This window comes from Microtus pennsylvanicus, chromosome 4 (genome assembly GCF_037038515.1).
Source record: "Microtus pennsylvanicus isolate mMicPen1 chromosome 4, mMicPen1.hap1, whole genome shotgun sequence".
Taxonomy (NCBI): Eukaryota; Metazoa; Chordata; class Mammalia; order Rodentia; family Cricetidae; genus Microtus; species Microtus pennsylvanicus.
In genome coordinates this window covers 79,318,224-79,331,013 of record NC_134582.1, presented here as the reverse complement: position 1 = coordinate 79,331,013, position 12,790 = coordinate 79,318,224, and the positions used below count along the sequence as shown (strand labels likewise).

Sequence of the window (12,790 nt, the reverse complement as noted above, 5' to 3'; positions counted from 1 at the left end):
TTTGTTCTCTGTCTCCAGAGCAATGGGATTAAAGGCTTTTGCCACCATGCCTGTGTTTTTGTTTCTTAGCTCTGCTTTCCTTAGTCTTGGGTTATCTCTGTTACTTGCTCTGGTGACATTAAAACAGCTGTATGGTGTCCTAGTCACTTTCTTACAGTCCAGACTCCAAACGGGGGGGGGGGGGGGGGTATCCTTTCCACCATGCCAAACTAAGCCTTTTGTTTGAGACCAATCATTAGGGTTTTTGTTTGTTTGTTTTGAGACAGGGTTTCTCTGTAGCTTTGGAGCCTGTCCTGGAACTATCTCTTGTAGAGCAGGCTAGCCTGGAACTCACAGAGATTCACCTGCCTCTGCCTCCCGAGTGCTAGGGTTAAAGGCGTGCGCCACCACCACCCGGCTTCTCATTGATTCTTATAAGTGAACCTGTCCATTTGCTGTGGTTCTAAGTCTGATTGCCTAGACCTTAGCCACATGCCCAGCATGGAATGGAGGAGTGTGTTTCCTACAGGAAACTAGAGGACCATTACCTGGGCAAGGGCTCTTGGGCTCTTTGGACATTGGTAGCCGTGGCTGGGAGATGAGGATGCTTCATGGGCAGGGAGAAGCATAGAGGAGGATGCCCAAGGGGAGTAATCAGGAGAGACAGGGTAGCACTTTCTGTCCTGTGACTCAGGGGGCTCCCCACAGCCACTAGCAGTCAAGGGAAGCAGGCATGGCTTCAGGCTCTCTCTGGGGATGGACACCACAAACATGGTCCTTAATTCTTTTTTTTTTTTTTGTTAATTTGTTTTGTTTTTCAAGGCAGGGTTTCTCTGTCTAGGAGCTATGACTGTCCTGGAACTTTCTTTGTAGACCAGGCTGGCCACAAAGTCACTGAATTCTCCTGCCTCTGCCTCCCAACTGCTGGGATTAAAGGCACGACCACCATGCCCAGCCATGGCCCTTAATTCTTGTGGCATCCAGCATCTATGAGACACAATGTAAAGCACACAGTAGGTGCTCAATAAATGCAGGTTCTAGCTTCTCCCCAGAGACATGAGGACAGCCTTCACCAGGACTTTAAAGAACCATGAGCCTTTGGTGTATCCGGTGCTCTCTGAAGCATGGCACTCACAGACTGGACTCTCAAAGCGGACACAGCAGGATCCAGAGGGAGCAGAGCTTCCCCAGGCTGCTCAGCTAGGAAGAGGTACGCAGGCTGGAGATCTGGGGTGCAGGCCTCTTTCTGTTGTGCAGTAGGATGAAATGAACTTGGGGGCCTGTTTCCCTATCAGAGGCCACCATTGTGAGTGGGTGGAGCCCCTGGATAATGTCAATTTTCTTTTCTTTGTTTTTGTTTCTTTGAGATGATATGTTACTATATTTGGTTTGGAACTTGTTATATAGACCAGCCTGGCCTAGAACTCAGAGGGATCTACCTGCCTCTGTCTTCTAAGTCCTGGGATTAAGAGCATAGGCCACTACACCCGGTGTTGGCCCTGCCCTATGAGGGCCTTCTTAGCAGGGACAGATATCAGGCTGGGAGGGCCTCATTCAAGCCGCAGGGTGCCCCCTCATGCCAGCCTCAGGGGTTGGCCTGGAGGCTCAGTGCTTGATAGTTAAATCATTACAAGTTCCCTCACCCCCCCATCTCCCCACCTACCTTCTCCACAAGTTCCATCCACTGAAGATCAACCAAGAGAGAACAGGAGGTCCTGGTGGCCCTTTGGCTATCCCCATCCCCATCTCCAGCTTGCAGCAGGACCCTGGACTGGGCACCTGCCTGTTCCCCTTCTCTAGCAGTTGGCTTGCCTGTCCCTCCAGTACTGCAGTCCTGGGGCCTTGCCTGCTCCAGCTGTAGCCAGTGCCTTCTGAGGAGGTGTGGTCTCTGCATGGTTAATAATTGCTCAGAGGAGGTGGAGATGGTGCCAAAGTCTGCAGCTGTGTGGCTGCTGGCTCCAGACGGTGCCCACCTGTGACTGGTGCACATCACTGCCTGTGTGCCCCTTCCAGGGCACAGGTAGGGGCCATCCAGCTCAGCTGCTTCGGGGGCTCATAGCCAGGGGTAAGCTGGGGTCCTTGGGATTGAGGCAAGCCTTGGATGCTTCAGAATCATTCTCTGGCCATCTGGCACAGGGCAGAGGGCGGAGGAACACCAGCGGGCAGAGCTAGCTGTGGCGCTAGCCACTTTACTGGGTTGGGCAGAAATGGGCTTGAATCAGTGAGGTCACCTGCGCAGCCTGTTTCTTCTAGTGTGTAGGGCTGAGACCTCCTCTTCAGGCCGTGGCAGCCCCCGGTTCTGCCTTCCCAAGTAACTGGGGGTATTTGGAGCAGCCAAAGGGATCCTTCAAGACAGAGGGGAAGGATCCCCCTAGGAAGGGAATTAGCCACCTCATCTGCTATCTAGAAGGAGGGAGGAAGGGGCTGAGTCTGGTTCTGGACCTGAGTGGGAGAGCCGGCCTCCGTTCTGCTGGGCTAGATCTTCTCTCAGTTCCATTCATACTCTGAGTGGGCTGCTGACTGCTTTTGGGCCTCAGTTTCTGCATCTGTAGAGTGGGCGTGGTACTACTAGTAGCCCCTGAAGGGCTCATGAAGCAGGCAGGGCAGCAGTATAGAGCTGTCCCTCACAGATTCAGGCATCGAGTGCTGGGTCACCTCTGGGAGTACTGACCATACTATCCCCAACCGTAGCTGATTAACAGGGTAGAGACCCAGCCACGCCAGCCCTTGTTCAGACAGGACTTACCTGCTGGCTGATTTGAGGCAGAATTTCGGAGAACACTGATGTTCTCCTGATCAGCATAGGCCATAGCCTGACCCTCACCTTGTTCCTCAGCAGGGGAACCAAAGCTGAGGGAGAGGGAGGCTTGCCTGGTGCTGGACAGTGTATGAAATGCTGGATTCAGACCTGGGACCTGATCCATTCCTGTCTTCTAGAAGAAGCAGCTGGGGGGGGGGGTGCTACAGAAATCCTGGTATCCCCAGGGAATGGAAGTTAGAATATCCTTGGGTCCCTATCTTTGCAGCTGGGCCACTTGCCTGGGCTGGTGGGATCAGGAGCGACCCTTGTGGGGTCATCAGAGGGGCACCTGGGTCCAACCTTGCCTGCAGCTGGGATTTAACCCTCTTTCCTTTGTTCTTGGCTGTCCCTCTGAACTGGCATTTCTTTTTAGGGTCCGTGAACAATAACTAAACAATAGCTGTTTCCTGGGGAGCAGCTGTGGGAAGGAGTGAGAGAAAGCGGAAGTGAAAGGGCTTAGGGAGCTGTGCTGGGGATGAGGAGGAGTCGGGCAGCTGTAGGGTAGGGAAACATGGCTGGGCTTTTAGCAGGGGAGGGGGTCTGTTCTCCTGTAGCCCTCCCAGAAGTCCTCGGTAGGTATGAGGTCCTCACTCCCACTGGATCGAATTCTAGAGGCATTTGGTTTCCTGGAGTCTTGTGAGGTGTGGCCAAAGCGCCCTCTGAGCAGCCTGTGCCGGGTCAGGCCTGGCTCTGGGGGTCATAGGGTGACTGGGAGCCCCTAATGCTCCTGACCTTTTTCTCAGACACTTTACAGTCTGGATAGTTGTATATTTTTAACTGACACAAATTAATTGAATAGGTTGATGAAGTACAGCTTAGCATTTCTACATCCATATTAATTCATAATAATTAGATCAGGGTACTTGGCCCACTTCTCACCCTAGACAGGTCTCACATCGGGTCTCACATCTTCATGATGGGAGTGAGCAAGCTTCCCCACTGGCTCCTTTGAAGTGTTTGTACCACAGAGCTATCCTGCTGTGGTAGAGAGCCTCCTGCTCAGCCCCAAGTGAGTGGGACAGAGTTTGGGAGCAAGGACCTGGGATTTCTGGGGTCTAGATTGTAAGCAAGGACCTGGGATTTCTGGGGTCTAGATTGAGAGCAAGGACCTGGGATTTCTGGGGTCTAGATTGAGAGCAAGGACCTGGGATTTCTGGGGTCTAGATGGGAGCAAGGACCTGGCATTTCTGGGGTCTAGATCTGTTCTTTCTTCCTCTCCCTATCTCCATCATCCCCATCTTCTTCTCCCTCCCTGATTTTCTCTTTTACAGTTTTGTTCTTTGTAGCTCAGGCTAGTGTAGAACTGGAGAGCCTCCTGCCTCCTGAGTAACGGGATAGTGGCTGTGTTCCAGGCCCAGCCTCCCATCTAGAGAAGCAGACTGTATCAGGTGCATAGTGACATCAAAGGGGTCTCACTTCACACCCAAGTCTGATTTGTGGTTTTCCACAAGAGAAAGGGAGGGAGATTTCCCTAGTCCCAGTCCGCAGGCACCTCCCCTCCCCTCCCTTTCTTCTCCCTTCTGTCCTGGAACAAATGTCCGCTGACTGGGGCCCAGAGGCTCCCTTTGTGACCTGAGCCTTGAAGGGTAGACGGAACTTGCACAGTGGTGAGGGACACCAGAGGGCCTTTGGGGGCAGAGGAGAAACATGCAAATCTAGAGTGAGCATGCAAGGTGTGGACTGTGGACAGGACACCATAAGCCACCTGTGGAAGAGACCCAGGTCCTCTAAGGACTTGGCTTGCCGAGGGTAGGAAGCGTGTCCCATAGCCAGTATGAGCCTTGGACAGGCGGGTCTTGGGAGTGACTATGTCCATCGAGGTGACGCAGGTCATCTGGTTCTTGGTACTGATCTCATGACACATCTTTCTTAAGTGACAGAATCCAGGAGAGGATGCTGCAAAGTGCAGAACTTTGGCCTCATCATGATCAATGACTATGGCTGTGAAAAGTCATAGTGACAAAGATAGGGATGAGACCATGAGACCTAGGGTCAACTCAGGCAGCGTAGGGAGCAGGACCCAAAGGAGCTCTGGGCATGGCCTCTGACTGCTATGGATTGCTGGGCAGGAGACCCAGTTTCCCTAGAGGTTTAAGGTTTCTAAGGGGCAAATAGGTGTGTCTGAGCCGGCACTCCTTCCCAGGAGCTAGTGACCAGGCAGGGGTGATGTCATGCGAGTGTGCAGATGTGAGTCCCTACCATCCGAGTTACACTATGGGAATGGGATGGAAGGAGGGGGGAGCAACTTGGATGAACAGTGAACAGGAGTGGGGCTGTGAGTGGACTTTGGTGGCCATGGAGAAGGAAGGAAGGTTCCAGCTTGGTTTCTTTTCATCAGCTTCACCTCTCTGGGGCTACTGCGGAGCCTAGGGGAAAATGTGGTACTTCAGAACAGGAGGGGGGAGGAGGAAGAAAAAAGAAGAGGAGGAGGAAGAGGGGACACTCGAAGCCCTGAAAAGGGAGCACGAAGATTTGTCCCCTGCTGAGCTTGGAACCCCGGGCCCTGTGCATGCCACTAATGTGTGGCTCCAGACCTTTTAAACTTTGTCTTGAGGTGCAGTCCTCCCATGTTTCCAGGCTAACTTGGACTCTCAACTCTCGTGCCTCGTCCTTCAAGTAGCTGGAGTTATGGGCACACACTCCTTACCCCACTGGATTGGGTCCTAGTATGGATAGTAGTGGGTTCCTTCCAAACTTCTTTGCTAAGGACAAGATAGCGGGTACAAAGGGCCAGCCCAGCGCTGCCCTTCACCGCCAACTCCCTTCCCTGTGCTGAGCTGGGTGGAGAAACTTCCTTCTTGGGAGATTGGCGGAGATGACCTTTGTGGCCGGGATGAACTACGCATGCCTGCATTGGCGACTGATCAGCCTGTGGCTGTTTCTTTACTCCCAGTAGAAGGAAAGGAATTGAAGAAAAGACAGAGGAGTTAGGCTCAAGGTGATGATAGCCCCATGGAGATGTCAGGTCTTCATGTGCCCAGCCAGCAAGAAAGCTCCAGGACCTTCTTCACAGGGCACATATCTCACCCCCTGCTGCCCGCCACTCCCATCCACCTGCCACCATCACCACCTCCATGATCACACCACCACCTCCATCCGTTCTACCTAGACCCCACTCCCATCCACTCACTGCCATCTCCACCCCGCACCATCGCCCCAAACCCAGACCTTGCCTTCATTTGTAACAAGCCTTGCCCCTGCCCTGGTTGCTATGCTCTGGTCTCTACATTCAATCTCAGAGCATGGGGGACGGAGTCCTGGAGCAAGCGCAAGCTCTATGGTGACTTCAATGAGAGTGCAAAAGCGAGGTGAGGGTGCAAGCTCTGGCACAAAAGGAAGGCACCCAAATCTGTGGAACACCTGAGAGCTGCGCGCATGTGGGCTGGCATCACACCAGCCCCAGAGCAGAGCCGGGCAGAGCACGGGCTCACTGGAGAGCAGCGCAGCGAGTCACCCACCAGGGCTGACTTCCACTCCCACCTTCACTGGTCTTTTTTTTTTTGTTTCTGTTGAGACAGGGTTTCTCTGTAGCTTTTCCTGTCCTGGAACTAGCTCTTGTAGTCCAGGCTGGCCTCGAACTCACAGAGATCCGCCTGCCTCTGCCTCCCGAGTGCTGGGATTAAAGGCGTGCGCCACCACCGCCCGGCCCTTCGCTGGTCTTGTTTGCTTGGTTTCCTTAGCATTACAAGCCCATGCTTTCCCTCTGCCAGAGGTGCAACCCTCCCTCCCACAGGATGTGGGAGCCCCTAGTCTTCAGGGTGCACTGATGACCAGCTACCTCCCCACTTGTGGCCAGCACCCTGTTTCCTGACTCTGACTGACTCCTCTACTTGATTCTGGAGAGGTAAAAATCTGGGCTCAGTCTAAGACTGTGTGACCAATAATTTTCGTGGGTATAGATAGAATTCTAGGTTGGAAATCACTTGTTTTCAGCATTTTGCAGAAATAGTGTTCTGGCCACTCACTACTGTATAATAAATCATTCCAGAGCACAGGGCTTTAAACAACAATCTATTATTATTAATGTTCATGATTCTGTAGGAGTTTAGATTAGGTATAGCAAGGATTCAGCTCTACTCATGGTATTTGGGGCTTCATCTAGGAGTTTGTGTGTCATAATAGGATTGAGTGCACCTCTTGCTCACAGCTTGGCAGCCTCAGGGGCTCATGACTCCAGCACTATTGAATTGGGGCTGGGTAATTCTCTGTGGGAGCAGGCCTGTGTGGTAAAGTCTCAACATCCTAAATGCCAGAAGCGAGCCCCAAATTTTGAGATATTTCTTTCTTGGATGTTGGTCCTCACGGAGCCTCTTGTATCTCCGTTGGGGTACCCATTATTATCATTTTCCTGGGTCTCTTGCATTTTCTGTGTCTTCAGAGTTGGTGGTCCATGCTCTTGTTGGCTTGAGTTTGCAGTTCTGTGTGTGACTGTGGAGTCTGGGGGACAGGGAAGCTGTGTTTTATTGTACTTGACTGCTTCTCTACCACTGTGACTGTGGCTCAATCTAGGTAACCCTGGTTGTGGGTTGTGGGTGACACCTGTCACCTGGAGGCCACACTATGAGGTGATCCTATGGAGACCCTCTTGTATGCGTTTTAGAATCTAGTGTTCGTTTTATTTATTTTTTTATTTTAGGTAGGCCATTTAAAATTTTACATTATTATTTTGTTTGCTGTGCTGGAGCAAACCCAGGGCCTCACACGAGCTAGGCAAGCTCTGTCACTGAGCTGACCCATGTCCCCACCATATTCTCAGCTGTCAGTTTCTGGTTGTTGGTGGAAATGTCACTTCATCATCGTTAAAGGTGCAATCTTTCCTGTCACAGCTCTTCACTATGGGTCCCCCTCCTCTGTAGTGTCCCCAGGTCCAGCTTGTCTAATCAGCCTCAGTGGAAGTGGACCACATTCCCTGGGGCAGAGGCTGGCGCAGGCAGTGGAGTCTGGAAGTCCAATTGCCTCTCTCAAAATGTCCCTTCTCTCAGACCACTCCGTGCCTCTGTTTTCAGGGAACTCTGAAACTTTCAGCCTTGCTGGGGTTTGAGTTTTCTTTCTGGGGTGCACTCCACTCCAGCCCCTACTCTGTTTCAAGTGTCACCGGCTTGATAAGGTGACATGATGCCAACAGCTTGCTAGCTTCCAGTATTCCTGCTGCCATTGCAGTGGGGTTCCAGGGTGGCAGAGGAGTGGCCACCCAAAGCAGGGCCATCCCACGAAGCAGAAGGCTCTTCCACTCTTCATACAGGCCTCCCTGACCCCTCAGATCTCTGCCCACTCTTCGCCTGCTTGGGGCTCTCCCCTTCCTATTCTGGCTATCTATGGCTGCAAGACTCACTGCCACAGAGATTACTAGCAAAGAATAATATCAAGACCATGTGTTATGAAACATGCTTGTAATCCCAGCACTTGGGAGGCTGAGCCTGGAAGATCCCAGCCTGGGAAGCATGGTGAGACTCCCATTAAACATACATACACATCAACACACACACACACACACACACACACACACACACACACACACACACAGAACTTGGGAGGTTAGAGGAGGTGGATCTCTATAAGTTTGAGACCATTATAGTCTACATAGAGAGTTCCAGGAGCCAGAGCTGCGTAGAGACTGTCTGAGCAGCAACAACAAAACCCCAAAACCCAAAACAAACAAATAAAAAACCCTCACATCTAAAAACAACCTTCAATCCCAGCACTTCGGAGGCAGGGCAGGTAGATCTGAGTTCAAGGCTAGCCTGGTCTACAGAGAGAGTTTCAAGCGTCCAGAACTCCAGAGACAGAGGCTATCCAAACAAAGCACAACTAACGACAAAATCCTAACCACTATCATCCTGCTTAGCAAACGAGTCTGGGCAGGGCTCTGCGTGGGTTTGCATCCCAGGGCATAGGCCTGTTTCAATATGGTTTCCTTGTGCTTCTGGTCACTGAGTGTTGACTATCAAACAAGCCGTTCCTTTTCTGTGCCCCCCAAGAGTGCCATTAGAGGCTTGCTCCCCTCTCTCACAGACCGCTCAGAGCTGTCTCAGGCTCCCTTCCAGCACAGCTGCTCATTCCTGGCTCAAAAGACAAGAAGGGGAGTCTGCCAGTCTCACAGCCTTAGCAGAAGGCATCTCTGGCGCCATGTTCTGATGATCTCACTCTTGTCTGGTGTTGTCATTGTTCTCATGGGATGTGTCTGAGTCAGGGTTACTGCTGCCGTGATGAAACACCATGACCAAAATCAAGTTGGGGAGGAAAGGTTTTTATTTTATTTGGCTTATGCTTCCAAATCATTCATTGTTCATCATTGAAGGAAGTCAGGACAGGAACTCAACGGCAGGAGGAGTGCAGCTTAACGGCTTGCTTAGCATGGCTTGCTCAGCCTGTTTTTTTATAGAACCCAGGGTCACCAGATTAGGGATAACACCACTCACAATGGGCTGGGCCCTACCCTATCAATCACTAATTAAGAAAATAAGAAAATGCCCTACAGTCCAATCTCCCCCGACTCCCAGACAGGGTTTTTCTGTAGCTGTCCTGGAACTAGCTCTTGTAGACCAGACTGGCCTCGAACTCACATAGGTCCCCTACAGCTCAATCTTATGGAAGCACTTTCTCAGTGGAGGCTCTCTCCTCTCTGTCAGGTTGACATAAAGTATGCGGCACAGGATGTTAACAGCTCAATAAAGAGGTGACTGAGTCATGACGCAGACAGAAAGAATTTTGAAGGCAAATGTGGTCACTCACTGTTCCAAGAAGGAGGAGCTTGCCGTAGTGCCCAGGTGGGCCAGAAAGCAGGGGGAGGAAGGAAGGCTTGGCAGAGTGCAGCCAGTCAGGACTGGGTGTGCGGGTGACCTCTGGGCACTCTGGGATGTAGGGATAACCACGTAGCTGCTTGTTACGTGGCCCTGGATTTGGTGTGAGTGTGAGACACTGACGGGTGCTTGGGGCTCTGGCTCTGAATTCTTCGGTTTGTACGGGAAGGCGTGCCTGAAGGCCTTGTTTGCTGTCTCCCGAGTTAGCTCCAGTCTCTTCCAGCCGGTCACACCCCAAACACGTCAGAACATAATAAACTCCAGAAAAGCACGCCCGGTTCAGCCAGTACACAGGAGACAGAGGCAGGAGGATTGCTCCAAGTTCACAGCCAGCCTGCTCTACAGACCAAGTTCCAGGCCAGCCAGGGTGATAGGGAAGCAGATACAGTTTCCATTCCTTGCAGAGAGAAATGCCAAAAAATGAGTAAAACTGCTTGTCTGTCATATCACCTAAAGTAATTTCTCTTCCTTTTGCTCCTGACCTGCCCCCCATGCTGTCTTCCTTTATGGTGGGTGATGAGCAGACGTCTGGGCAGCCCTCAGCTGAGCAAGGCCAGCCCCTGCCTGCCTGTTCGCTGTGTACTGCCAGGGCTGTAATAGGTCTGGCAGCTGGTGGCTGTAGATGGCAGCCAGTACCTGTTGAGGGAGTAAGTAAGGACACTGCTCATGTCGCAGGCACTCAGAACATGTCAGCAGGCATTTAAAATGCCAGGACCCAGCCCCTGACACCACTTCTCCACACTTCGGTGTCTTCTGTCAGTTTGGGGGAAACTGTGTGTCTTAGTCAGTGTTCTATTGCTGTGAAGAGATGCCATGACCATGGCAAATCTTATAAAGGAAAACATTTAATTGGGGGCTCGCTCACAGTTTCAGAAGTTTAGTTCATTGTCATCATGGCGGGGAGCAGGGTAGCACTCAGGCAGACGAGGTGCTGGAGAATTCTACATCCTGATCCACAGTCGGCAGAAAAAGAAAGACACTGGGCCTGCTTGGACTTCTGTAACCCTGAAGCTGACTCCCAATGACACACTTCCTCCAGCAAGGCTACACCTACTCCTAATCTTTATAATCCTTTTAAATAGTTCCACTCTTTGGTGACTAAACGTTCAAAGAGCTGAGCCTATGGAGGTTATCATTATTATTGTTATTATTATTACTTTTTGTTTTATTTTGTTTTTGAGACAGCGTTTCTCTGTGTAGCCCTGGCTGTCCTGGGAACTCACTCTGTAGACCAAGCTGGCCTTGAACTCACAGAAATCTGCCTGTCTCTGCCTCCTGGGTGCTGGGATTAAAGGCCTGTGACACCACCACCTGGCTATGGGGGCTGTACTTATGCAAAGCACCACACTAAGGCAAGATGGATCTGACTCAAAATAGAAGGCTTGTGCTGGGGCTTCAGAACTGGTGGACAACAAAGAGGTAGAGACCAGACTTGATTGTTGAGTGGACACCAAGTACCGTGGCAGAGTTTGGGGAAGAAAGGAACCAGGAGTGGTGATACCAATCGTGAAGGGGCAAGAGATGAGTTTCTTTCATAATAATAATCATTACCACTTATTCTGTGCTTACTAGGAGCTGGCCCTGCAGTGTAGAGGCCATTGAACCTTCTCCCCCAAGGGAACCAGGGCCAGAGGGGCTGTACTCAGGTCCTGGGATGCACTGACGACCCTGCCGAGTTTCTAGTGTTCCTTGTTAGCCTTAGGGAGCTTGGGATTGGTGGGCTCATTCACTTACATCAGCACAGGTGGGAGGAAGAGTCAGTTCCTTCTGAAAGCACTGAGGTGTGGGGACAGAAAGGCGAGTGACTGGGAAAACAGAAGCTTCATATGCAGGGATGGAGCGGTATGCAGCAGCGTCGGCGATGTCTTTGGAGAGGGATGGTAGGCCAGCATGGCTTGTGGGAATGTTAGTCATGAACCTGAAGAGGTGACTGAAGTCTTGGACACTGTTATGGAATTTGTACTCTGGTACTAGGAGCCGCCAAGGGGTATGGTGAGATTGCTTGAGAGTAGGGAGGAGGTTTGAGTTGGAGGGAATCAAAGGAGGCCAATGACACTGAGCACGGGAGGGGAAGGTGGCCTATATGACACAGTGGAGTGGAATGGAGGAGGAACAAATTGGATGTGACCGTTTTAGAGCCGAGATATGAAGGGGTGTTTCCCCCAGTGTGTGATAGAGACATCAGCTATGTGATTCATGGCCAAGTTGGCCTTTCTCTCCCCTGCCTCCTCCTCTCTCTACCCACCTGGCCCTCTGAACCATTGATCCTGAACGGTGCCATTGTGTGTGAGTCAGGGGAGGTAGAGTTGAGACTTCAGAGTGAAAAGACCTGCGTTCAAAGTGGTCTTTGTCACTGTGTCCTGTGTGGCCTGAAGCATGCCACTGACTTAGCTTGGTGCTTAGCTGCTACCCTGTGCTTACAGAAACAAGGCTACCACACACCCAAGGCACTTAGAACTGTGCCCGGCACAGGTCTGGGGTGAAGTGTATGTTCAGAGTGAAGGCCGTTGATAGCTCAAGGTTGGACCTAGGCGAGCAGACTTTACCAGGAGGGCGGGCTGTGCCCAGGCACCTTTCCTTGACACCTTTTTTCTTAGGTCCCTCCAAGATGGCCTGGCTGTGGCCACTCTGTGTCCTGTTTCCTGCCTTCATGCTGTCTGGTGAGTGCCTCCCTCCCCTACGAGAGCAGTACTAAAATTGGGGACCCCAGCAGCACCTTGTGGGGGCCAGCCCTCACTAGTAAGTGCCCAGCTTGAATGGCCCACCCTAGACAGGCCCTGGGAGGGCTATGTAGAAGTCTTGTTCTAGGTGGGTGGGTTGGGCTGAAGGCTGGCGGTAAGGGTAAGGGTGGACATGCAGAGAACCAGCTGGTGGTACGGTACAGGTGTACAGACGTCCCCTACTGTGTGTCCCTACAGTGACAGCCAACACGCCACCACGGTTCGCGGACAATATGACGATAGTGTCTCTATCAGAGGATTTACCAGTGGGTGAGTAATGGTCCCTGTGCTGGGACTGAGGCTCCCCAGCCACGTCTGAGGAACAGCCCCTGGTGATCACATGGACAGCCAGCCCTCTGCACCTGAAGTTTCACATTGCAGCTTCGGCCCCCACAGGCTAAAATACTCGAGGAAAAAAGTTGTAGCTTTTGTTCTTGTCCTTACTTTATAACCCAACCCCTGCCACCATATCCGGTGTTATCTAGAGGGGA

General features: G+C 51.8%; 1 protein-coding gene across 1 annotated transcript in view; it reads left to right on the top strand.

The window, feature by feature from the left end:
- The first annotated feature begins 1,912 nt into the window (after positions 1-1,912).
- Cdhr2 (cadherin related family member 2) overlaps positions 1,913-12,790 on the top strand; it is a 35,037-nt gene continuing 24,159 nt past the window's right edge. Inside the window, exons 1-3 of the mRNA XM_075969565.1 lie at positions 1,913-2,044; positions 12,177-12,239; positions 12,498-12,569. Of these exons, the coding sequence (XP_075825680.1) occupies positions 12,188-12,239; positions 12,498-12,569 (124 nt within the window). The 5' untranslated portion in view covers positions 1,913-2,044; positions 12,177-12,187. The remainder of the gene's footprint in view (positions 2,045-12,176; positions 12,240-12,497; positions 12,570-12,790) is intronic.